Here is a 25263-nt window from a genome sequence, read left to right as displayed (position 1 = left end):
CTCGGTGGTGCCTCTCTTGTGCACGCTCTCTCTCTCTCTTTCTTTGTCTGTGAAGCCACTAGACAGCGCCTCTCATACATGACACTGAGTGAAAGAATTAAAAGTTGGATGTGTTTTCCATGCGGATTCCTCTGTGTACTTGCATTTTCACGTAAATGTTACTGACAGAGAAGACGACTGATTCGAGTTTATCATGAAAGGTTAGCAGTGTGTTCCCACACACACTGGTTCTCTATGTGCTTGTGCGCGAGCTCTCTCTCTCCTATGCCCGCGCATGCCTTCTGTAGTAACTCTGTGTAATGGCAATTTTGTAATTTGCGCCGAATTGTCTGCGATGTCTCGTTTATAAATCAAGATTTTAGTAACTTAGTAGTTAAAGTAACAGCTGGTTGGATTAAACACAAGGTTATTGGGTCATGTTTAGTCACTATTTTAATAGTCTTTGGGGTGGTTTCCGGGACAGAGATTAGTTTAAGCCAGAACTAGACCTTAGTTTAATTAGGAAATATAATTAGTTTAAACAAACATGCCTTACTAAAAACATTACTTGTGTGCATTTTGAGGACAAACTAAAGGCACTGATGTATTTAAGGAAATGTCAGTGCAAGATGTTTTCAGTTTGGACAGCTCTTATATTTATTTTAGTCTAGGACTAGTCTAATCCTTGTCTGGGAAAACGCCACTATATGTCTGACAACAGAACAGATAATATGTGAAAATAGCATTCAGTTGTGTTAAAATGCTAATTTCAGACCTTATTAATGTACAACTTTGTTCTTTTTTATAAGTGTTTGCAATTTCTTTATTGTTTATTAGATTTTTCCCACCTTTTTGCTGATCCGAAAAATAATCTGATCTGTGCCTCAAAAACTGTAATGTGATCCGAACTGTGAGTTTTTTTTATTCGTCACACACCCCTAGTAAAGTTAGTACACACTACACAGTGATTGTTAATCGACAGTAGCTTAGATTAGCAGAGCTTAGCTGGCGACTGATGTATTCCTGTGGGTGGAGGTTAGTCAAAAACTCTTATATTGACGTCATTCAACTGGGAAGTAGAGGGCGGTAGTCCAAATCGGCTGTTCGCTGTAGGCTTTGAAAGGGGAATTCTGTTAAAGAAAATGTATCGCCTGGCAGTGAACTTTGAGCTTTATAATTTTGCAAGTATTATTTATTCTCTAAACAGCAACATTACACACAAACTAAAGTTTGAAAAATGGGATCCGAAAGAACGTGACCTTTAAGAAACCAGGGGTTAGGTTTTATTTACAACACTGTTCCAGAACAGTGCAGCCCAAATGATCGATTGTGTGCTGACCATTTTACGAAGGACTGGTACTTTCTGATCACAGGGAGTTACAAGGCTGGACGTAGGCCTACACAAAGGCTTTGTCTTAAAAGTGGAGCAATTCCAACTTTGAAACTACATTCTGGTTCTGTATTCGTATTTAATATATTTCCTTATGACGATTCAAATGCGAGTATAGGCAGTGTAGAGTATTGCTTGTTTGTCGTTTCTACGATCACAAATGCAGACATGGTTTTATGTTTTAGTATCCTTACCTTACCAATCTGTTACGTTCTGCTCACATCGCGCTGGTAAAGTTGATCGATCAGCTTAGCCATCTGTGTTTTCTGTGTCAGATTCAGGGTCGTATTGATAAGGTAGTAAAGACGATAGTATCTCCCGGCTTTCACTATTGCTTTGGGAGCTCATCTTTCAAAACATGGTAAGAGCGTCACATTTCCGTTTACGTAATTGAGGTACTCGGCCAATCACAACGCACTGGATAGCTGGCCAGTCGGTTCACATTGCGCTTTTTCAGAACAATGAGCTTTGTACAAATCGACTCATTACAGATGGGTGGGACAAAAATGTACGTTATGTGGAAAATAATGTGTTTTTTGAACCATAAACCATGCTAACACATTGTATTACACTAAATACACAAAGTAATGTGCTTCACACTACAAAAAGATGAGAAAAAACTTTTTTTTAAGAACTTTAGATTATATGGTTGTTTGAGGAACAAAAAAAGGTTCTTCTATGGCGATCGTGTAACACCTTTATTTTTAAGTGTTGTCTCTCACTGAAATTTCCAGTTTTTTTTTATTTATATGCCTAACATTTATATATGTTTTTGTAAAAGAAAATATGCCTCATATGACATCTTATAAGGGACCCTTTATACGTATCGGTGGGATGGTCATTGTTGTCAGATTTGTGACCCTGGACCACAAATATGAGGCTGTTTACACTTGGTATTAGGATGTGTTTTCGTCGATCGGATCACAAGTGGACGAGAGAGACACATTACGTTTACACCTGGTATTTAAATCCGTCTCTTTTGTCCACTTTCGACCGCTTCTGTGCTGAATACTATGAGGGGGTGGTCTGTGAGACGGTGGGCGAGTCTCTCTGCCTGTCATTCAAACCCGAGCGAGAGTAATTATGAGTTTATATGGACGCAAAGTAATATTATGTCGGAGTGCACTGCTTGTTTAGCAAGTAAACATGCTGCACAGTGTTTTGTACATGAGTATGTAAGAGCTTTCTTTGAATTTTCAGCGCAATTGATGAAATAGGATCGCGCAACTTTCACACGCTTTCAAAACGAAACTACGGAGATCAGCCGCTCAGTTTTATCAATGAAAGGCTAAAAATAGCGATGTTCACCGAATGTTCACGCCAGAAGTCAAAAAAGACGTAAAACTTGTGTTTAATACCTCAGATTAGATAAATGGGCGGAGAGAAGGCGGTCGCGTGTGGCTGTTCGAACGCATTCAATCACATGTGCGTTCCACAACTCCAAAGCGATCCGATCGAAAGTGGTTTCGACCACCTCTGGATGTGGTTGAAAGTGGTCGAAAGTGGACGAGCTCAAAACGTTTTGAACACCGTTTACACCTGGCATTAACGTCGTCCACTTGTGATCCGATCGACGAAAACACATGTTAATGCCAAGTGTAAACAGCCTCTATTATGCCATTCTAACAAGCCATACATCAATGGAAAACCCATTTAAATCTCAATTTAAAAAAATTGACCCTTATGTCTGGTTTTGTGGTCTGTGGTTACATTTGTTTTATTTTAGCATGTATCCAAAGGGTCTTACACAGGGTTCGCACGGGTCCTTGAAATCCTTGAAAGTTTGTGAATCTGGGGGGAAAATTCAAGGCCCTGGGAAGTTTTTGAAAATATACATACATAGATACAGGTCATTGAAAGTGCTTAAATCTATTTGCAAGAAGTTTTCTGAAAAAAAAATCCATATTATTCCGTGTGTAGTGTAGGATAATATCATAAAAATTCTAGATTTTTTAAGCACACATGCTTAACTGTTCGCTTTAAATGCTTATATATTCTTAATGCGAATGTTGATTCATACCTAAATCGTTTTTGCATAGTTGTGTTTGACGTATGAAAACGTCTGGGGTTACGTATGTAACTGTTGTTCCCTGAGAAGGGAACGAGACGCTGCTTCTCCCTTGCCATACTTCCTGCGCCCCTGTAACGCCGTCTTTGGCAATATTTCAGATAGAGATATACTTCTTGACTCCCGCGTCACCCTGCCTCACCATTGGTTGAATTTGATATACACATTCAGATGCACTTTCCCCTGGAGGCGTCCCCAAAGTGTCACCGCAGTGACGCAGCGCGAGTTCCCTCAAAAGGGAACTGTAACAATGTATCATAAAAGGTAACACGATGTAACCTTTCTCTCACTTGAAATGTGTCCCCACACTTGGTTCTTGAATTTGAGGGTATTAGACCTGGAAAGTCCTTGAAAGGTCATTGAAGTTAACTAAGGTGTGAGAATCCTGTTACAGAACATTACTAGCTTTACGTGATTGAGCCCATGATGTTTTGAGCTGCTAATGCAATGCTCTCAAACTGAGCTACAGCAACTGTTTTTTAAGATATTGATAACAATTGTTGCATTACAATGTGTACAAATTACAGCACGTTGTCTGTTTCGTTCCTGTTGTTAAGCAAGCACACTGCCCTTGTTGATAAACACAAATATCACCTTTTGGATATCGTATTGCCTCTCCTGCAACTTTGCCATGAAATACAGTTTAAAAAAGAAGCTCTTGGGTGATTTAGTAGCGGAAAACTCTGCGCTGTAAATTTAGCTTCAGGAGAGAGCAAGCATTATTTAATTTATGGAAGCTGCTTGGATGTGTGTCTGAGCCAGGAGACAGCACTGATGGCCTTCTGCTGCTGAAAGATTGGGCTGGTTTGATGAACTTCCTCTCTGGAGCATTGAAGCAGGAAAATAACACCCCATAGATTACCCTGATGAGTCCTACATACACCCCAGCACAAAATGCATTGCACTACAGCAAACCCCCTTTTTCAAACAAATCAGTCTCTCGTTTCTAAATAAAGAAACATTTTGTAAGTTCTATTGCTTTGATCTGTCCATCTTTGAGAAAAGGGATATGGTAACACTTTACAATAAGGTCATATTTAATTACCTTAGTAGTTAATATATTAGCTAGCATGAGTATTTATAAATCTTTGTTAATGTAAATACAAATACAATTGTTCATGTTGGTTTATTTTGCATACAGCCTGTGTGATTTCTGCCATCTTATAAGATCATGACAGATCACACTGTGATTAGGATGCACTAGGTGTTAGTAGGGCTGTGCAATTAATCGTTTTTGATGTTCAATTAAATTTTTTGATTCAAGTAATTACAAAAACAAGATAATCGAGGAAAACAATTATTATGCGATTAAAATATAAATTGCGTGCTGCTGGACAGATTGTATATTTAAGCACATCCTGCTTTAACACGTATAGCCTATTGCAACACGGTTAAATAAATGCATGTTTTCAAAGTCACAGAGTAATTGTGTTAAATAATCGCGATTATGATTTTGCCCATAATCGAGCAGCCCTAGGTGTAAGCAAACACAGCAAGGTGAATCGCGGATGCCACTTTTGCACCTGGAGCTTGCCTGTATGTACAGTAATACTGAATATTCATTATGATTATTGCAGTGTCTTCACATAGAGTTTATGCAGTAAACATATTTAAGTTTTAGTGACACGTCACGTTGACCAATACGTCACATTTTCATTGGCAGATCATGCTAAATTTCTGACAATGGCAGAAAATAAATTTAGGCTATCTTTTGGCGCTTTTCCATTGCATAGTATTCCACGATTTGGGTCAGGTCGGCTCACTTTTGGGGTCTTTTCCACTGGGTGCAGTACGTAGTACCCGATACTTTCTTAGTACCACCTCGGTTGGGGTTCCAAGCGAGCCGAGCTGATACCAACACACGACGCGAAAACACTGTAGATCAATGATTGGTTTGAGAGAATTGTCACTACGTCATAGCTATAATGTAAAAAATTTGCTTTACCTTCGTGCTAGCTTGTGCTGTCTAGAGTAAATCTGTTGTCATCTGTGCTTTGCTGTAAGTTCCCAAACTCCTTTTTAGCAATGAAAAACATCCACAGGTTGAGAATCAGGAACAACAGATTCGCGTTGCACACGTCCGCAAATATGAGGCGGAGCGCATCGACTGATGCCACGGGTGTTTGTACAGAAAGTGTCATGTGAGACAGAGGTAGTGATAAACACTATATGCAAACATCTATTTGTGGTGGTCAGTTTTAATTTTTTGGTGGACTGAGAAATAAATGAATGTATGGGAATATATAGCATTCTAACTAGTGATGGGAGAAACAAAGCTTTTCGAAGCTTTGAATCAATTGAACCAATTGCTTCGTAAATTGATTGTTTTTTTTAAGCATTCGAAACACCATACACGCTGGCGACACCTCCTGGTCAAAATAGTGTAAAGATTTGTCCAAACATTTTATACTTTTTACAAAATAATAGCAAGATTGTTCTAAAAATATTTTTAAGAAAAAATGTTTATTTAATTTAATTAAGGCATAATTAAAAGTGTATTCTGTATTTATTTATGGCAAACAAATCATTAAAATGATTTTCAAAATGGTAGTGGTATTAGTCAGAAGGATAAATGTTTTATCAACTTTTATAATAAAACTGACCCGAGTTCACCTACACTGGTCATTTGTGATCAACTCCCCCTAGTGGTGAATCATCGTATTTTCTAAACGTTTCGAAACAGTTATGACGTAATGAAGCCTCGTTTGCTAAAATCACGTGACTTTGGCCAGTTTGAAACAAGCTCCGAACCAATGATTTGGAACAAAATATCCGTAAATGTTTCGAAGCCTCATGAAGCGTGCTTCGAAATCGCCCATCACTAATTCCAACAATGCTCTCACTTGTATGATGTCACAGCAGTAGGCAGCGCAAATATAATGACATGCCTATAGACGGTTTCAGCAGTAACAACATAAACAAGTGGCTTTCGTGGTCAACACGTAACTTCCGGTAAACTCCGCTAAGAATAAATAACAACAAAGTACTTTAAACGTAGTTTATTTATATAACAAGCAAAATAAACAACACACAGATTACCTAGGAAACCAAAACATTTGTTATTTTGGATGAGGTTTGTGTTCAAGAGTTCAGTTTAGCAACTAGTCAGAGCCTTAAAAAAACTGAAATCGTAAGTAAAGTTCGGACTAGACGCGTATCATGTCACTGCATGTCACGTGTGATCGATGAAACCGTCTATAATCCCTCTCACTCTGAAGTGTTACTAAACTCGATGGAAAAGCTAATCAAGCCAAAGTGAGGTGAGCTGACCCGACCTAAACCGTGGGGTACTATGCAATGGAAAGCGCCATTTGATCGCAGACCATAACACCGACCGTCTTTGAATATCTCTCATTGTACAAAGTAGGATCACCATTTAGGAGCTGGGATCATAGGAATCGTCACACATGTTTTATGATGGTCAACCTTGCAAAATTTGTGCGGTGTCACCCAGCTTTAACAGATACACCTTTTAATTGTAAAAATGTATAAGTAAATGATTCAATTTACTATGATCAAAAAATGCTGTAGAGGGTTATTTGATAGTCATGTGAACAAATAGAGTTAACGAATGTGAAAAAATAAAACCTTCTTGTAAAGTATTTACAAGGTAACAAATGGCCAAAACACTGGCAGAAATCCCCTTTTACCACTAATGTGTTTCGTAAATAAGGCTTTTTCTCAAAGCAGATGTTTCAAAAAAACAACCTATATCGCAATCGTATCGACCTATGGCGTCACTGTGTGCATCTGTGTGCTCCACAAACATCTTCGGCCAGTAAGAATGAATGTGACATCGACAGCACTGAGTTATGAGTAATCAATAAAGAACTCATTTTCATTTTATAGGCTTTAGATCACCTGATCGTGACGCAGGAACCAACCAAATCTTTCAGATTGCCAAAGTCTGGGAACTTTTTCCTCCATCAAGGCCATCTGCCTGACGGGATATGCGTCAGCGTGGTCCTCATGTTTCCTCATTATGCTTTCACAGGGGTTTGATTTCAGCCCGGTTGGGCTGGGCAGCCAGTGCTCCATCACATTCAGTGCTGTGTTGTTGCGCCTTTGCCGTTTTCCTTGTTTTAACATTTGAGCAGTGCTGTGCAGTGATTAACCCCCGTTTTATTTTCTCAGGGTGCTCGAGTGTGCATGTGCAAATCAATTTTGTCCTTAGTCAAGTGGAAATTTCTCTATTAGTGTAATTGATTATTTTTTCTGGAACACCGGAGTGGAATTTTGTAGCCACCGGGTTCATGGCAAAGTTTTTTGTTGACGTTGTGGTAAAATAATTGAGTGCCCTATTTGTTCGTAGTGCTTTGAATTCACAGCAGGAAATGTGCGGAATCGGAAGTGGGGTTTTGTATTTAGATGAAGTTTTGAAGGATTTACTATTGCTTCCTAAAGTTTGTAAAGCAAATCCTCGAAAGAGGCAACAAGGAAGATGAGAAATCTTGGACTTGTTGGAGTTTTGTAAGTGGTTTTGGCTCAGAGTGCAGAGTTAAGTTTAGTTTATGTGGCAGCAACTCTGAAAACAGATCTTTGCTTGCCTTTATTACTACAACAACTGAGTATACACGTATACAGTAATTTAACAAGACTTTTTGCATCATGAGTAATGTGCACCACCTTCAAGATAAGTTTTTATGTATTTTTTGTCATCATGGCTCGGTTCCTTTGGGAACTTAAAGCCTATTATGCCCATTTGTATAAGATGTGATATAAATCTCAGGTGTGCCCAAATTGTGTATGTGAAGTGTTGGCTCAAAATACCCCACAGATCATTTATTATAGCATGTTCAAAATACCCCTATTTGTGTGGGAGCAAAAACACGCTGCTACTGCTTAGAGCCTGGCAAAAAAATAGTCAGCGATTCTCATGCATGTCTCATCAGTAAAGCCGGTTCGGTGATTGGTAGTAAATCGCCATCACCTGCTTTTAGATGGAGCGGCATTTACTACACAGAGCCGAATTTCACCGAAAGCTAGACAAAATCGAGTTCATAATTGTGGTAAATCGCCTCCAATAATGTATGCGATTTTGCCTACTGTGTAGTAAATGCCACTACATCTGAAAGCAGGTAATGGTGATTTACTACTAATCACTGAACTGGCTTTACTGATGAGACATGCAGGCGATTTTTGCCCAGCTCTACTACTGTAGTGAATTGTCAGTGGGTGGGGTTTTATCAGTGTGACGTCACATTGATAAGAGAATCAAAATGTTTAAAGAGGCTGCTTTGGTTTAATGGGGATTGAAAAAGGAGAGAGTGGATTTTTTCCATTGTAGGGTGGTTGTGTTTACACACTGCCAAGACATTTATGTCCAAACGGATTTTGCATAATAGGTACCCTTTAACATATTTAAAGAAACAGTTCATCCAAAAAATGAAAATTATGCCATCACTTATTCAGTCATATGTTGTTTTAAATCTGTATAATTTTCTTTTCTGGAACAGAGTATAATTCACATTTGACACCCAGTAGAGACAAACTCAAATAGTTTCCACGTCTCATTGGTGAAGTCAAATTTGAAGCTTCTTATTTGAAATCTGACCCTTTCTATGAAATTCCAGCTAATGTCATTTTTGTTATTTTATCCTACATAAAATCCTCCTACATAATATAAAGAACATTCTGTGAAAATATAACCTTGATATCTTTAATATTGACCGGGTAAGGTCAAGTCAAAGATTGAAATCCATGTAAAATCAGTGACTCAAATCAAATGTTAATGCTCTTTATCTCATTATGCAACTTTATTATGGATTTCACAGACAGGGTCACAAAAGACATTTAAGACTTTTTTGAATAAATAAATAGTTTGGTTACAAAATGCGATAAACGCTATTTTTTTAATAGTTAACGCCTAAATCAGTATTGTATCAGGTCGGTATTAAAAAATAAATTCTTAATTTTATGCAAAATCCGATATCCGTCGTGTTATTCTGTCATCTTTTCTCCCTTTTTTCCAAACTCAACCAACGCCAATCCTCCTTCTCTGCAGAATGCAATACATCCCCTCAACAAATCACAACGCACCATTCCACCCATTGTAAACAATAAGGGCACACAGAATCCTAGTTTTCCTCATCTACTTTGTACTTTATGATCAACAAACAAACAAAATAGTCATTTTGATGGCATTAATGAAAAAAACTTGTGGTGGTTTTCTGTGGCAGGGAAGAAACGTAAGCCATCAAAATCGAAGAATTTACGTGAGAGGCACTCGGGCGAAGGAAAAATGCCGGCTGTTGCTTGTTCTCCTGACAGCATCAAGCTTCTGTCATACTAACACACTGATTCCAGGGGATCTTATAAAAACTTTCCATTACTCAAAGTCAACGAAAATCAAGCAGGACCAAAACATTTTACAGCTGATCGATGTCAAAAAAGTTCAGCGACGACATTTTAAGTATAACTGCAGCACCAGTGTTATTAATATGACAAAGTAAATGTTTTGATTAATACCATTAATGTTTTCTTTTTATCAGTGTACACCACTTGACAACTAAATGAATATAACATGGCAAAGATGAATACACATTTATATATTGATTCAATAGATTTATAGCATTTTGAGAAAAAAACTTCATGGATTTATTGCATTTTGCGGTGAAATTAATCAGTTTTTATAATAAATCTTTGAAAATCAAATTATGGATTTGTGGAATTTTTAATGTTATTATAACCTAAAGATGCTATTTGAAAGTTTGTAAAAAAGTAGAGATGCATGATATATCATACAGATGCATAACCGACATATCGTTATTGGCCGATAACTGCTTATTTTTAATATTATCGGTTATCGGTCTGATATCAAAATTAGGCCGATAAATGAAAGCCGATAAATGATGGATTATTTTGGTTTGTTGAATCACTTCACTTGCTCATTGCTGGCTATGTGGAGTTTTGATGAATATGTATCGGCCTATATATATATATATATTGGTTATCGGCCCCCAAATATAAAGAGTTATCGGTATCGGACAAAATTTCCATATCGGTGCATCCCTAGAAAAAAGTGGGTTACATCTTTGTGGTGGTCACTTTCTTGATATAGAAAACACATTTTTACCGAAATTAGTCAAAATGGATTTATTGCGTTTTGGAACCAAACTCTTCAAATAATGCTGCATTCTGCAGTATTTGTTTGTGTTTTATGTATGAAAAAGGTCATGCATTTTTGGAATGACATTACGGTGAGCAAAAAATAATTTTTATTTTGGTTGGACTGTCCCTTAAGGCCATGAAAATATGAAACGCTTAAAGCCCAAGTTGTTTCAGCCAGATTAAGGAAGATTGGCATTTCTTTAACACTTTTTACAATTGAACATTGATGAAATTGTCTAGCCTTGAGGAGCTCGCTACTGGGAAGGTGTGGCCTTGCTGAAATTGTGACTCGATGCTTTGCATACAAAGGCAGAAATAAGTGGCAGCTGAAGAAATTAAAATTCTTAATAACAGGTTACCTGACATTTCCATCCAATGACTCAGTCGAGCTCTTCTTGTTAATTGTGGATTCCTACACCGCCTCTACTGACGCACATTACCGTTGGCATTTTCTTAGAAATCCCTAAAAGCCATCTATTACCCTTTAGTCATTCCAAAACAAATTGTCAGGTTGCCGCAAGCTTTGAAAGTGTAGCTGTGCTGCACGTATACTGATGGTATCTTGTAATGGTTTTTTGATACCTATAGGTGACCATTATGGATACTGGAGTGAGGGGAACAATCGCCGTCGGTCTGGTTCCTCAGTATTACAAACTTGACCAACAGCCTGGCTGGCTTCCACACTCAATTGCTTATCATGCTGATGATGGGAAGTAAGTTTGACGCATCACTGACCTTTGCACAGCATTGTATCATTTTATTTAGCTTGTTCAGCCTGGCTTTAAAATGTTGATACAAACTTGTAACTCTGTTTAGCATCACTTCCTCTGATACCCTAAAGTTATGAGTCACTGATGATGTCTCTTCTGTCCACAGACTGTACAATGGCAACCCGGTCGGTCAGCAGTTTGGACCCAAGTGTAACCGCGGCGACCGAATCGGTTGTGGGATCTATGGAGACACTTTTGATGCAGGCCTTGTCACTGTGTTTTTTACCAAGAATGGAAAGGCAGTGAGTCCTCATGTCTTTGCATAGTACATATTGTTTCATATCCACTATAATAAACACAACACGGACGGTGACATTACAGTCGTTATGTACACCCCAAACATTAAACTACATATTAAATACAATTTTTAACATGTAAAAACGTTTCTGGATATTTTTGCACTTAATTCAACCACATACCTTCTATATAGATGTCAGAGAACAATTTAACATATTATTTTAATCCATTCTTTTGCACCTTTAATACTTACCTAATGAAATCGAAGCTTAATATCATCTTATTATATCACAAATATTAGCAATTGCCTTAAATTTAAACTTTGTTTTTAGGCCACACGCTATATGGAGGACCACAAGAGTCATGCAAAATGTAATAAAGAACTTCAATATTTAATAACTACCTGTACAATAAAAATGGCAATTAATATATTTGTTTAAAAATTCATTAATTAATCTATAAATGAATAGACAAAGTTAAAAAAAAAATCATTATGTGACATTTTATTAGGCAATAAAAAGTGAGATTATAAAAGTAACGTAGAAATGAAATATTAATTCATTAATAAATAGTTCAAAGTAATATAACAATTTACAAAAAAAACAACATAAAACACTCAATAAGTTCATCATTTTAAAGTGCATTTATAAATTCTTAATTAAATAATGGAATTTCAAAATGTATTTCAAAAAGTGATTTAAAAAGAGAAATAAATAACTGGATTTATAAATTGAACTACAAATACAGGTTTAAATTAGGCATTTAAAAGGGCATTTCCATTTAACATTTCTGTTTTCATTTCCCGATGGTTCTCCTTATTCTTTTCGCTATTCGATTTGCTTTTTGTTTTAGCCTCTCTCTATTTAGCTTTTCCGTGACTCTTTGGGTCCTTGCAAATGGTCAAATGAGAAATGCGAATTAGCTATGGCCAGGTGGATGCAACAAGCTCGCTGATTGGCTCTGATTGTATGTCATGCGCAGATTTATAGATCTCGGATAAGGACCCAAAGGGTCACGGAAAAGCTAAATAGAGAGGGTAAAACGAAAAGCAAATCGAATAGCGAAAAGAATAAAGAGAACCATCGGGAAAATGAAAACAGAAATGTTATACGGAAATGCCCTTTTAAACGCTTTTTGAAATACATTTTGAAATTCCATTATTTAATTAAGAACCCGTAAATGCAACCCAAAATGATGAACTCATTGAGTGTTTTATGTTGTTTTTGTAAACTGTTATATTAATTTGAACTATTTATTAATAGATTAATATTTCATTTCTACATTATTTTATAATCTCACTTTTTATTGCCTAATAAACTGTAACTTTGTCTATTTATTTATTGATTAATTAATGATTTTTTAAACAAATCTATTAATTGCTATTTTTATTGTCCAGGTAGTTATTAAATATTGAAGTTCTTTATTACATTTTACATGACTCTTGTGGTCCTCCATAACGCTAAAGTAAATCACACGTCTGCCATTAAAGGAATGGTTCACCCAAAAATGAAAATAATGTCATTAATGACTCACCCTCATGTCGTTCCAAACTCGTAAGATCTCCGTTCATTTTCGAAACAGAGTTTAAGATGTTTTATATTTAGTCCGAGAGCTTGTTGACCCTTTGTTGAAAATCTAAGCATGGTATACTGCCCATGTCCAGAAAGGTAATAAAAACATCATCAAAGTAGTCCATCAAGTGGGTCAGTTAGAATGGGTTGAAGAAGCGAAAATACATTTTGGTCCAAAAAGAACAAAAAATACGACTTTTTCGGCATTGTCTTCTCTTCCGCCTCTGTTGTGTAGCGCATGCGCGAGACTAAAGTCACGTGAATGCAGTGACACGGACGACGTGTTATCCTCAGACATGTTTGCGAAGTTTTTTTTTTCAAACTTACAGTGTGCGTCTCCCTCAGACTGTAAACAAAGCCCAGCCGCACAAAAAAAAACAGCTGGGGGGCACCAGATAACACGTCAGCCACATTGTACGTCATCTCCATCACTGCAGTCACGTGACTTTAGTCTCGCGCATGCGCTTCACATCAGACGCTTAAGAGAAGAAGATTTTTTCAATGAAGGGTCAACAAGCTCTCGGACTAAATATAAAACATCTTAAACTGTGTTCTGAAGATGAATGGAGGTCTTACGAGTTTGGAACGACATGAAAGTGAGTCATTAATGACATTTTTGGGTGAACTATCCCTTTAATCAATAAACTGTGATGGTAGCAAAAAAACATCAATCATGCACTTTAGCAAGCTCTCATTTCTGTTATCCATGGTGTTTAATTGTTTTATTTCATACCACATTAAAGTAGTTATGAAAATCTATAGGAATAAATAGGGGTTTAAACACACAATAGTCTATTCTTCAAATTTTTAGTTGCTGCTGGTGAATGGTACACGACTGGCTTTCCAGCTGGCCAGACAATTTTGAGGTTTGGAATGATACAGACATCATTTCAAACAGTATTTATTCACCGATATGATGTGCTGTAATGGTTAACCGCATGGAATCTTTTAACAGAGCCCTATTTTGTGTGTGTGTCTGTGTGGAAGGTGGGGTCAGTGGTGGTCCCAGTGGCTCCAGATGGGCTGTTTCCTGCTATTGGCATGCATTCTTTGGGTGAGGAGGTTCGGCTCGACCTGCAGGCAGAGTGGGGTTCAGAGGAGGAAGACAGCGTCATGATGGTGGACAGCCATGAAGATGAATGGGCTCGCCTTTATGATGTCAGAGTCAGTGGCACGGTAAGTCGGCGTCAGCCGCGTAAAGCCCAAATGTGAAGCCAATCAGATGACCCTAGACACATGCCTGATGGGAATTTTTGGTGTATTTGTGTATATATTATTACTCTATATGATTGATAAATGTGTGGCCACTCATTTCATTCTTACGTATGCGAATGCATCGGACCGGAGACACAAACTCATTTGAATAGTTTTGCATTAAAGAAAGTTTGTTGAACTCTGACCTATAAATTGGTATCACGTAAAGGCTCGTGATAAGTAGAAAATCGGTACATCATTGCGTGACTTTTCTCTACAGAAAAGAAAAGATGGAAAAACGCCCTCTCCCATATTCGTAGCAACATCTGAAAAATATTTGCATGCTCAAAGTGTAATGTGACCCCACCCTAAGACTTTTTGGCGTGCACCCCCCTTGTGTAGGGCACATCCCTTTGCGCCCCTTCCAAAGAAAATTCATGACATAAAACAATCTAAAACTTAGAATTTGATTTAAACCAAACAAAACATATTAAATGATACAATCCAGTGTTGTTGGTTAGTAGTTTTATCTTTTTTGAGGTTTAATTGCACAGAATTTATGATAAATTATTGTAATTTATAAAATATCATAAAACTGGGTCCCCTCTGGCAACATTGTTTTGAGAACCTCTGCCCTATGGCAAGCATCACTGTTACTATTGGACTAGACGTAGGCTTTAGATTTGAAAAACTTTGTTGGGTAGATGATTTTGTATTGCACATGATACTTCTGCTGCAGATTTAGGAGATGAATATATTAACTGTTCTAAGGAATCAAATTTTGCCTGACTAATGCAATACAAGTGTATTACACAGTATTCATAGTTGTTACTGATATATGACTCAGTATAGCCTGTTTCTTGGCATTATGTCTTACTTGGAATAGCTCTTAACCAAAGCGCTTTGGTTTCCTGTTCAGATAGGATCACATGTATCGTTGCAAAAGTTCTGCTTACCACCCACATTGTGTAAAGTCAAGCTTGTCTCTTTTCTCTCCGATTCTTCTCTGGAAATTTGGTTGTTGTGATTTATATGGTATATGTTTCTGAGACTATTGTTTTGATGTCGTCCCCACTTCAAATACTTTAATCATCTCATCTCACCAGACACAGAGATTCTTGCCTGCCCCAATAAATTATGACAGGAATGACATCGCGCACTTGACTTCCTGTGAGCCATTACCAAGTTTACATCATCTTCATTCTTGCGAAAACCACCTGGATGCGATGGTTGCGTCTGTTGAACTCAAGTGTGTGGTGTTGTGACCCAAGTGTTGGGAATTGTTTACGTTTTTACCCATAATTCCTTGAGTAGCAATATAGAAAACAGTATGCAGTGTGATTATGGAGCAGGGCCTTCAACAGACTGCAATTGCAAAATGTGCTTCTGGAAGCGGAGCATGCACACTTCAAACCCATCATGCTCACCTTTCCATCTGATGCTTTGGACCTTCTTCCAGCTTGTTAACGCTATATTGAGTTCTTGAAAGCAGACCGCATGAAGTGCGGCTCGCTCTTTATGCTTTCTTGGTTTGATGGCACGAACGAGCCGGAGCGAGCCAGACCTGGCACAAAACCAGCTTGTAAAAACTCAATAAGAGAACCAACAGGGTGCCAAAGATTTTTTTGCCTTTCTTAGCTTTACATGAGCCGTTTTTGGATCAACTTTAACAAGAATAATTCTGTCACCTGAGTATGATTCGGGCTGGGAAACAAAGAATCGTAGACCTCGCTGATAAGGGCGTGTTTTGACAAGAACTTGAACATTTGGGCAGATGGAACCATGTCTGAATGCCCTGTGGTTTAGTTTCCACATTAGTCACCATTGAGTAAACTCATGCGATCGTTTCTTTGAGATTTGGAGATCTCTTTACGAGAAAGATCTTGTGTAGAGCCGTAATAAAATGATTCTTTAATCAACCTAATAGCCAAGTTTTGTGGGGCAGATTTTGAAGATACTCATTTATGTGCTTCACTTTAGTCTTCAGGGCACGATTTAACGTAAACCAAGAATTGTTTTTTTCACGATCTGTCACAGGAGAAAAACATCTGTCTTATCAGTCCCTCCAGAAAAACGTGATTATGTGATCGCCTGATTCAATGCATAATCAGGCAAAGTCCGCATACATTTTTTAAATACACCGTACCTTCGCTGCATAAATTGCAGATTTCTGCTCGCAAAATATGCGGGGTTTGCATGATTTCATAATCCCTGCATTTTCGTAGCAAAAAGTCATAATTATCTTGAAAGTTAAAAAATGTTGCATTTACTTCACACATGCGCAGCCATGTCCCCTGTTGTCATGGGAATGTTAGGAAGTGACGTAATTACGCAACGTGAACATCAATGAAAAGCTGCAAACAGTTTTTGCAAGTTCACGTAATTTCATAGCATAAAATTGCATAAATATCCCGCATATTCCATCGAATTTTTTAAGAAAACGTGCCGTAAGATCAAGGATTTTTGCCCGCAACAATCACAAAAAACGCGTTTTTCTGGAAGGATTGTCTTATGGCCTGTCTTTAACTCTTTCGCCGCCAGCGTTTTTTAAAAAAGCTGCCAGCCAGCGTTTTTCATGATTTTCACCAAAGTTTAATGCCTTCCAGAAAATGTTCTTCTTTAAATATATAAACATACAATATACCAAATGAAAGAACAGACCCTCTGCTTTCAAACAAAAAAAAACGTTTCATCCTACCTTAAGTGGTTCTTTTGTAATCAGCTTTTGAATATGGGTAGGTTTCTGCAAAAACGCCACATTTTGAGCAAAAAGCAGAGATAATTCCATTTTTGTGACGGACTTCATAAAGATCCCATTCAGAGCGATCTTTAAAACAGACACGGACATGCAGCAGCTTGCCATAGGGCAATACTTCCGGGTTTAAAAAGTTGTGGAAGGGTATTGCGGAAAGACGGAAAATCTCGTCATTGGCGGGGAAGCGTTTTCTCTTAATTGACAGGATATATCGTCAATGGCGGTGAAAGAGTTAATGAATCCAACAAGCTCTTTGGGCTTTTCAGAATGCCACTAGGACTTTTTTATTCTCTCAAGGAGTGGCTCTTGTCTTTTTGTAATATAACTAGGGGTGAAAAAATACAACGATATGGATCAATGCATTGCTCAAATGTCTTATGGTGCATTCCCACCAGCAGAGGCAGCAAAAACACGCTTTTCGCGGGTAGTTGGACGCTTGAAAATTTGAGTTATCTCACTTCATTCGCACATAAAATTCTAGTCATTCGAAGCAATCACGTGGAAATTCGCGTCATGGGGGGCTTCTGCGACTTCGCTCGCTTCCTGTAATCACGTCACTACTACAGCAAGGTTCTGATTGGTTAACGCAGCGCAGAAATCCGCGGAATTTCAGATTTTTCAACTCGCGCATTTCCAGCGGCCACACTCAATTCGCACGGAACGCGCCATCCATGCAGCGCGTTCCGCGTCATCGGCGCCACGCTTACCACGTGTACCGCACCACAGGATGCCTAATCGCGTCTTTGCATTGACTTAACATGTAAATGCGCTTCTTGGTCTACCTCGTCTAGTGTAAACCCTGCGTAACGGAACGTTAAATATCAATAAGAGGTATCTTTATACGTTTATGTAATATCCATCTATGTATTTACAGCAACTTGCGCATTTTCGTTTACATTTTCTGACGGCCTGCCCTGTACGTCAGATTGCGATGCGACAAAAGAAAGATACAGAAAACTTTGTGTTTGCTGTCAGATGCTGTCTAATATCGATTAATAGATCGGAATAACCCTGAATCAAAATCGAATTTTTCAACCGGATTCATGTCGTTGGCTATATTGTGACAAGATGTCAGATTTCAATTTCAACTATTTAATAAGACGTTTGTTTTGGGTTTTAAGCATTTGTTTAAGTCAAAAGCTTGTTAAGACACATTCAAAAATATCACTTGTTATTGTAGATATAAGTATGATTATGTCTCTCTCAAATAATCTATTTATAGACCAGAGCTAGTGGAATCTTTGCGCAATTGGAAAGCGTTAATAAAAGGTTGTTTACATAGTAAATCCTCTTTAAGCTATGCTCTTTAACACCTTGAGTAAATAAAGAAAGATTTACACATAAATAAAAAAATAAAGAAGACTTACATTTCATGATTGAATGCTTTGTTTTATTTATTTAGTAAGGTCGAAATTAAGATGTTTCAGCCCACGCGGATCCAATTACAATAGCACTTTTTTGCTGTGAAAGACGGTACTGCTCCTGTTCAGTGTTTATGTTCATTGTTATAGGAGAGCCACTCCTGTTTAGATAAGAGAATCGCATTCTGGCGCGCTGCTAACTGTCATCCTAGCTGTCAAGAGAGATCCCAAACACTCCTTGATTTTGTTTATCTACATGCCTTATATGTCATCCATCTTTATGCTTGTGATAACAGGGAGATATTTTGACGGTCATAATAGCATAATTCGCTGTTATAATAGATGGCGTGAGATGCATGCTTTTTTGTTTATAATTGACTACACTTAAGACGGATTAGCATGGCTTTTTGTCTTCAGATATGTAGATGTTAAGGTAGTATCATGATCTAATGGGTGTTCAGAATGGTAAGTAGTCATTTAGCACCTCTTTTATCCAATGCCACTCCCTTAATAAAAGAAAACTTGGGTTAAGTGTCTTGCTTGGAGGCACAATTGTGATGGCTCATGTCTCCTACATACAGAGCACATGAGCGAAGAAGGCTACACTCCGCATAGGGTTGATTATTTTCCGCTCCTCGATTCGTGTTTGCTTTATGTTCGCTTCATGGCAAAAATTTGTGCACAAGATGTATTATTTATTTCTTAATACTTTGAGAAGTGCTTTATTGTCAGTAATATAAGTCCAATCCAATAAATTCTTGTTTAGCTCACTTTTGAAGATGGAAATAGTCGAGGCGAAAGTAAACAAATTTTCAAACACAAAATGTTACATTAAGTAAAAATAAATTAAATAAATTAAAAAATAACAATGTGACCCTGGACCACAAAACCAGTCATAAGGGTCATTTTTTTTAATTACTGGGAAGCTGAATAAATAAGCTTTCCATTGTTAGGATAGGACAGTATTTGGCAGAGATACAACTCTTTTAAAATCTGGAATCTGAGGGTGCAAAAAAATCTAAATACTGAGAAAATCACTTTTAAAGTCATTAGCAACTCCATCCACTCACATAAAATAATGTTTTGATATATTTACAGTAGAAAATTTACAAAATATTTTCATGGAACATGTTTGCATCTTAGGATCTTTACATAATATCCTAATGATTTTTGGCATAAAAGAAAAATCTAATTTTGAATTTGACCCATACAGTATTTTTTTTTTTTTTTGCTTTTGCTACAAATATACCCATGGTGATCCAGGGTCACAATTATGTATTATTCTCGAAATATATTTATATTAACCTTAAAATTTATGATATTGTGAACTAAAAAAGCGCATTAAGGCACTTTCACTGTACTTTAAGGGGCGGTTTCCCGGACCAGGATTAGCTTAATCCAGGACTAGGCCTTAGTTTAATTAGGAAATATAACTAGTTTTAAACAACATGCCTTACTAAAAACATTACCTGTGTGCATCTTGAAGTAAAACAAAGGGCCCTGATGTATTTTAAGATCTGTAAGTGAAAGTTGTTTTCAGTTTGGAGAGCTCTTAAAAGTGTTTAAGTCTAGGACTAGTCTAATCCCTGTCCGGGAAACCGCCCCTCAAAGGTTTAAAGGGATCGTTCAACCAAAAATTCTATTATCATTTACTTATCTTCATTTTGTACTACATTTTTATGACTTTCTTTATTCTGATGAACACAAAAAAAACATTTTGATAATGATGGTAAGAACACAGCTGATGGTCCCCATATTGACATCCATAGCAGGATAAACCGATACTATGGAAGTCATTAGCCTCTTTCACACAGTAATTCTGGTAAATTACCATGAATTTACCAGAATGAATTTACCAGTAAATACAAAAATGTGCTGTTCACACACGCAGTGGCGTTCCGTTATTTTACCAGTAAGACATCATTCACACATCAGTATCAAAATACCGGTAAATTCGTTGAGAAAGCGGAAGTACCTGTAGCACGCGGCGAGCTCAGTGTTGTATTTGTAAACAATCCACGTCGTTCATAACCACGGTCCGTATTTTGTTGTTTTCACATCTGTGGTAAACAGTCGCGAAGTTGCTCATGACCAAACAACATTGAATGAGACGACGTCAAACCGAAAATGCGTTTTTAACAACACTACTGTTTGCACTTTAGGCTTCACAGAGGGCGTGCTAAGGACGTTGGCAATTCGGCGGTAAGCTGTTTTAAACAACTTTGGTGAAGAAATGTGGACGTTATGATTGGCCCGAAGCTGTCAGCACGGTCTGACGTCGTCCGTTCTAAATGCCGGTAATCCTATAATTTTCGTTCACACAGAGCGCTTACCGGTAAATTACTGGTAATCTTACAACCTGTCTTACTGGTAAATTGGGAGCACTGATTTACCAGAAAGGTTCTGTTCACACATGACATGTTAACGGCAATTTACCAGTAAATTACCAGTAAAGACTGTATGTGTGAAAGGGACTATTGGTTACCATCAACTATCTGGTATTAATGTAATATAATGTAATATGAAGGGTGTCACGATTTAGATTTTCGAAATTAAGTCATAACCTCGAACTTCGAATTAAAAAATGGAATCGTTGATGCTGCCATGCCCCATGTCACGTCCGGTCGGCTTGTCAAGCGGAAAAAAAAAACATGTTGAGTGCTGCGAGTCAATTTTCTCCTAACTTAAGTAGCTAAAGCCAGTCAAAAGATAGCATGGCAGATGCAGGAGACACCATGCGAGCTGCTCTTTACATGGGAAACAAAAAAACAGCAAGCGCCTCACAGCAGAACGGCGTCTGTGCCAGGACCGATCGTTTCTCTGAACTGAGATCTGTTTAAGTTTCACAACAACTTATTTTAGTTATAAAAAACAGCATTTAAAGGTGCAGTGTGTAAATTTTACTGGCATCTAATGGCGAGGTTGCGAATTGCAACCAAAGGCTCAGTCCACTGCTCACCTCTTGCTTTTGAAACACCTAGAGAAGCTACAGTAGCCGCCACCGGACAAACATGTCATCGCCAGAGACCACTTAGTAAAAAAGTTTGTCCGTTAAGAGCTCCTGTAAAAACATGGCGGCACAAAATGGCGACTTCCATGTAAGGGGATCCTCGGTGTATGTAGATAAAAACGTCTCATTCTAAGGTAATAAACACATATATGTTCATTATGAAAGGTGTTTATATAACCCTGATAATATAGTTTTGTATATTATTTTGCATGTCTGTCAAGAGATCTTTCTAAAAATTACACACTGCACCTTTAAACATGAATTATTGGGATATAGTCTCACAATCTCGTCTGATGGTAATGAAAGTGCGTTTTAAAGGTGCAAAGTACTGACAGGAATGTTCATCTGACAGGAAGTTTCATTTTATCAGGTATGTGCGTGTACCATATTTTTTAGGGGTGTTACGATTAACCGTGCAAATGCGAGTTTTCTCAATGAATGAATTTAAATGAATTACGGTGAAATCCCGGCACATCCGAACGCCAGGGGGCGCTCTCATGCAGAAACTCCCTTTGTGCCATAGAAGTAGCATTACAAACGCTATTCCGGGAAATTTCTACAGGAATATTTATATCGCTGTTCTTCAAATTGGTATTTTCATGATAATAAAGAATATTTTGAATGATTTTTTTTAACGAGTGTTGCTTTTTTAAATGCACGTTATAAACTACTCCATCTCATAATGATTTTAGATTGATAAGGAGTTCCAACTGACCAAATGCCATAGTACATGCACAAGCTGTGGATAAAAACAAAGAATCACAGCCTTGCGATTCAGAATCGATTTCAGACATTTGCATTTTTAATGGGACACACGATTTAATCGTTACATCCCTAATATTTTTCCACTGGCAGCACGACTAACATGGCAGGGCATCTCCGGGTTCAAGGTCCGATATTTTATTTCATAAATGCTTTAAAAAAAGGAATAAACGAGAATCGAATCGTGGCATTAGAATCGAAAATTAGGGATGCACTATATATCGGCTGACATATCTTTATCGGCCGATAACTGCTTATTTTAATATTATCGGTTATCGGTCTGATAGCAAAATTAGGCCGATAAATAAAAGCCAATAAATGATGGATTATTTTGCTTTGTTGAACCACTTCACTTGCTCATTGCTGGCCATGTGGAGTTTTGATTGGTGCTTTCTGCGACATAGCACGAAGATGACACGTGTTGCGGGCTTAAGAAGAGTATGCTAGTCTAGCGCAAAGACAAGATGTCCGCGGTCTGGGAGTTTTTCATTGTGAAAATAATATGAATATTTATCGGCCTATATATATATATATATCGGTTATAGCCCCCCAAATAGAAAGAGTTATCGGTATCGGCCAAAATTTCCATATCGGTGCATCCCTATCGAAAATGTAATCGAATTAAGGATTTGGAGAATCGTGACACCCCTATGTAGCGTGACGGCTCTCCTGAATTTGCCAAGTGGTTGATGTCCTCAGGGCAACATTATGTTGACCCTGGGACAACATTTCAATCAACCAATCAGATTTCAGAAATAAGTTTACAGTTTGTTTTAAGTTTAAGCTTACAACAAGGATTAGCTGTTTCCAGACCATTGTTTTTCACTTATCATGTCCCTCTGATTTTAGGGTTTGGTTATGGTTAGGGTTTGGATTTTGGGTAGGTTTAGGTTTTATTTAGAAAAATTTTGTCTTTGGGTCAACACAATATGTTGCCATGAGCACATCAACCACTTGGCAAAATCAGTTCGAGCGTAATGTGACACCAGTAAACATGATAACATTTACACAAGACATACACATGACATAAGAAGGGATATCCTTAAAGAACTGATTACATGTTTAATGTTAAATCACAGGCAGCAAGAAAAGGATTGTCCAATGGGACAATATAAACATTTTTCCGATTAAATAGGATTTACTGTTAACTGGATAAGCCTGTCAGTATGCAAAAATCAACGTGATGCAAAAAATGCCAAAAACTTGATAATAAGGTGTTAGGATATGTGAAAATTGATGGTTTTGTATAGCAGTGGTTTTATGTTCTCCACCAGTAATTCTTTGCTGAAAACACACATTGGTTAAATTGTACAAAATATGAACTTTTCTGATTATAAACCCTCAAAGTGCCTTGTCCTCTGTACTTTTTGTAAGTGTATTTACTGTAACAGCAATTTTTCAATTTTTTTATAGATGGGGTCTGGTTTAGTTTCTGGTTTAGCTTCCAAACAGACAAACTGTAGCACATGAATTACTGCTGTCCAATATTTTCTTATCGGTGTGAGATTCCCTTTGCATATTTAAAAGGATCTCATATTATATATTTTTCTCCAGTTAGCCAGATTGCCGCTAAAGGGAAAGGTGCTCTCACAACTAGAGATTTACGGGCAATTGAGTGATATGGAAAATTGCGGATTAGAGTTTTTTTTAAGACTTTTAAGATTACCTATGGAATTTCTAGCTGGCATCTCAATGTTTTTTTTAACCCCGGAAAGGTGCCGTATTACGAATTGACACACAAAGGCTTTGCTGATGATCACCCTTCCACGTGTATGTGTGTTATTAGGGGGGTTTGGCTGGCAGCGATGCCTACGTGCGGTTTTCTGCAAACACGAGGTGGAGATCAGTTTAGCAGAGTCTCTGCCCAGCGACTTAATCTTCCTACAGCTATGTGACCGCTATACAGCACCTGGATATCTGCTTACTTACACACTGAAACAAGCTCTTATATTCACACCAATTTCTATATCTCAAACAGTAGTGTGTAGTGCAAGCACATACGCACACTACCTACTTAATCATACTCATGCTTCTTCTCTCAATGACTTGCATTATACCAACAGATTTACACCATAAAGAGGCACCCAGACACACAGTCACTCATGGTCTTACATACTCATTCATACTCATAAATACCCTCCTGCTGACTCACGAACGTTGCTTGGGGTGCTGACATCTGAGTCGAGATTTATTGTCATAGGCTCTTTGGCCCCTTTGTCTACGAGTCTTTACTTTGTGGTTCATCGGGCCTGGCAGTGATTTGAAAACTTTGGCCCATTGCTGTATATTTCCCCAGCCCAGAGAAATTATTTAACCTCGGTGTCACTCACAAAAGCACAGCGACAGCCGTGGGCCCTTTGGCACTGGAGATGTGACTGTGGCGTGGTTCATTTTGGTCAGGCTTTATAAGACATACTTTTACAATTAAGTCTGGACGGGAATTCATTATCGTTACGGCCAGCCTAACTGTATTACTGTAACACAAACCACTGTCAGACGGGTTTCATAGTTTCATCTTGAATAAGACAACAGGGTTAGTGCAAACTTAAAAAAATCCTTTGATAGTGTTTTTTTTCTTCTGGCTCCGCCCGCTAATAGTTTACCATACATAATAGGCTAAATCAGTGTTCCCCAACCTTTTTTCTGTCACGGCACAGTTTTAATAAGTAAAAAAAAATCATACGGCACACTATACCAAAAAGCATTAAAAGAAATGCACAAACCTCTATTGCAATGCTTAAATGACTTGTTTAACTGGAATATTTTACTATATTAAATGTAGAACTCACATTCAATGCAAGTACACTTGTTTTGATGAACACAAAGATTATATCCTGGCTGGAATTGATGACATTGACATACACAGTTGTGATTTAAAATTTTTCTACGGCACACCAAACAAGCTGTCACGGCACACTAGTGTGCCACGGCACAGTGGTGGGAAACACTGGGCTAAATGATTGAATTATATATTGCCCTGAGAGACGTATGTTAGCATCTTTGCAACAGGGTAGCAGTTTATCACAGAAAATTAAATGTGTTTTTCCCAAGGGGCA

The 25263-nt window shown here is 37.8% G+C and overlaps 1 protein-coding gene across 1 annotated transcript in view; it reads left to right on the top strand.

Annotated features, from left to right (window-relative positions):
- Positions 1-25263, top strand: part of spryd3 (SPRY domain containing 3) — a 62790-nt gene that overhangs the window by 5081 nt on the left and 32446 nt on the right. The window contains exons 4-6 of the mRNA XM_073875482.1: positions 11136-11260; positions 11424-11559; positions 14113-14301. Coding sequence (XP_073731583.1) covers positions 11136-11260; positions 11424-11559; positions 14113-14301 — 450 coding nt within the window. The remainder of the gene's footprint in view (positions 1-11135; positions 11261-11423; positions 11560-14112; positions 14302-25263) is intronic.

Source organism: Misgurnus anguillicaudatus, chromosome 13 (assembly GCF_027580225.2).
Source record: "Misgurnus anguillicaudatus chromosome 13, ASM2758022v2, whole genome shotgun sequence".
Taxonomy (NCBI): domain Eukaryota; kingdom Metazoa; phylum Chordata; class Actinopteri; order Cypriniformes; family Cobitidae; genus Misgurnus; species Misgurnus anguillicaudatus.
Note: the sequence above shows the minus strand (reverse complement) of the source record. Positions and strands in the feature narration are given on the sequence as shown.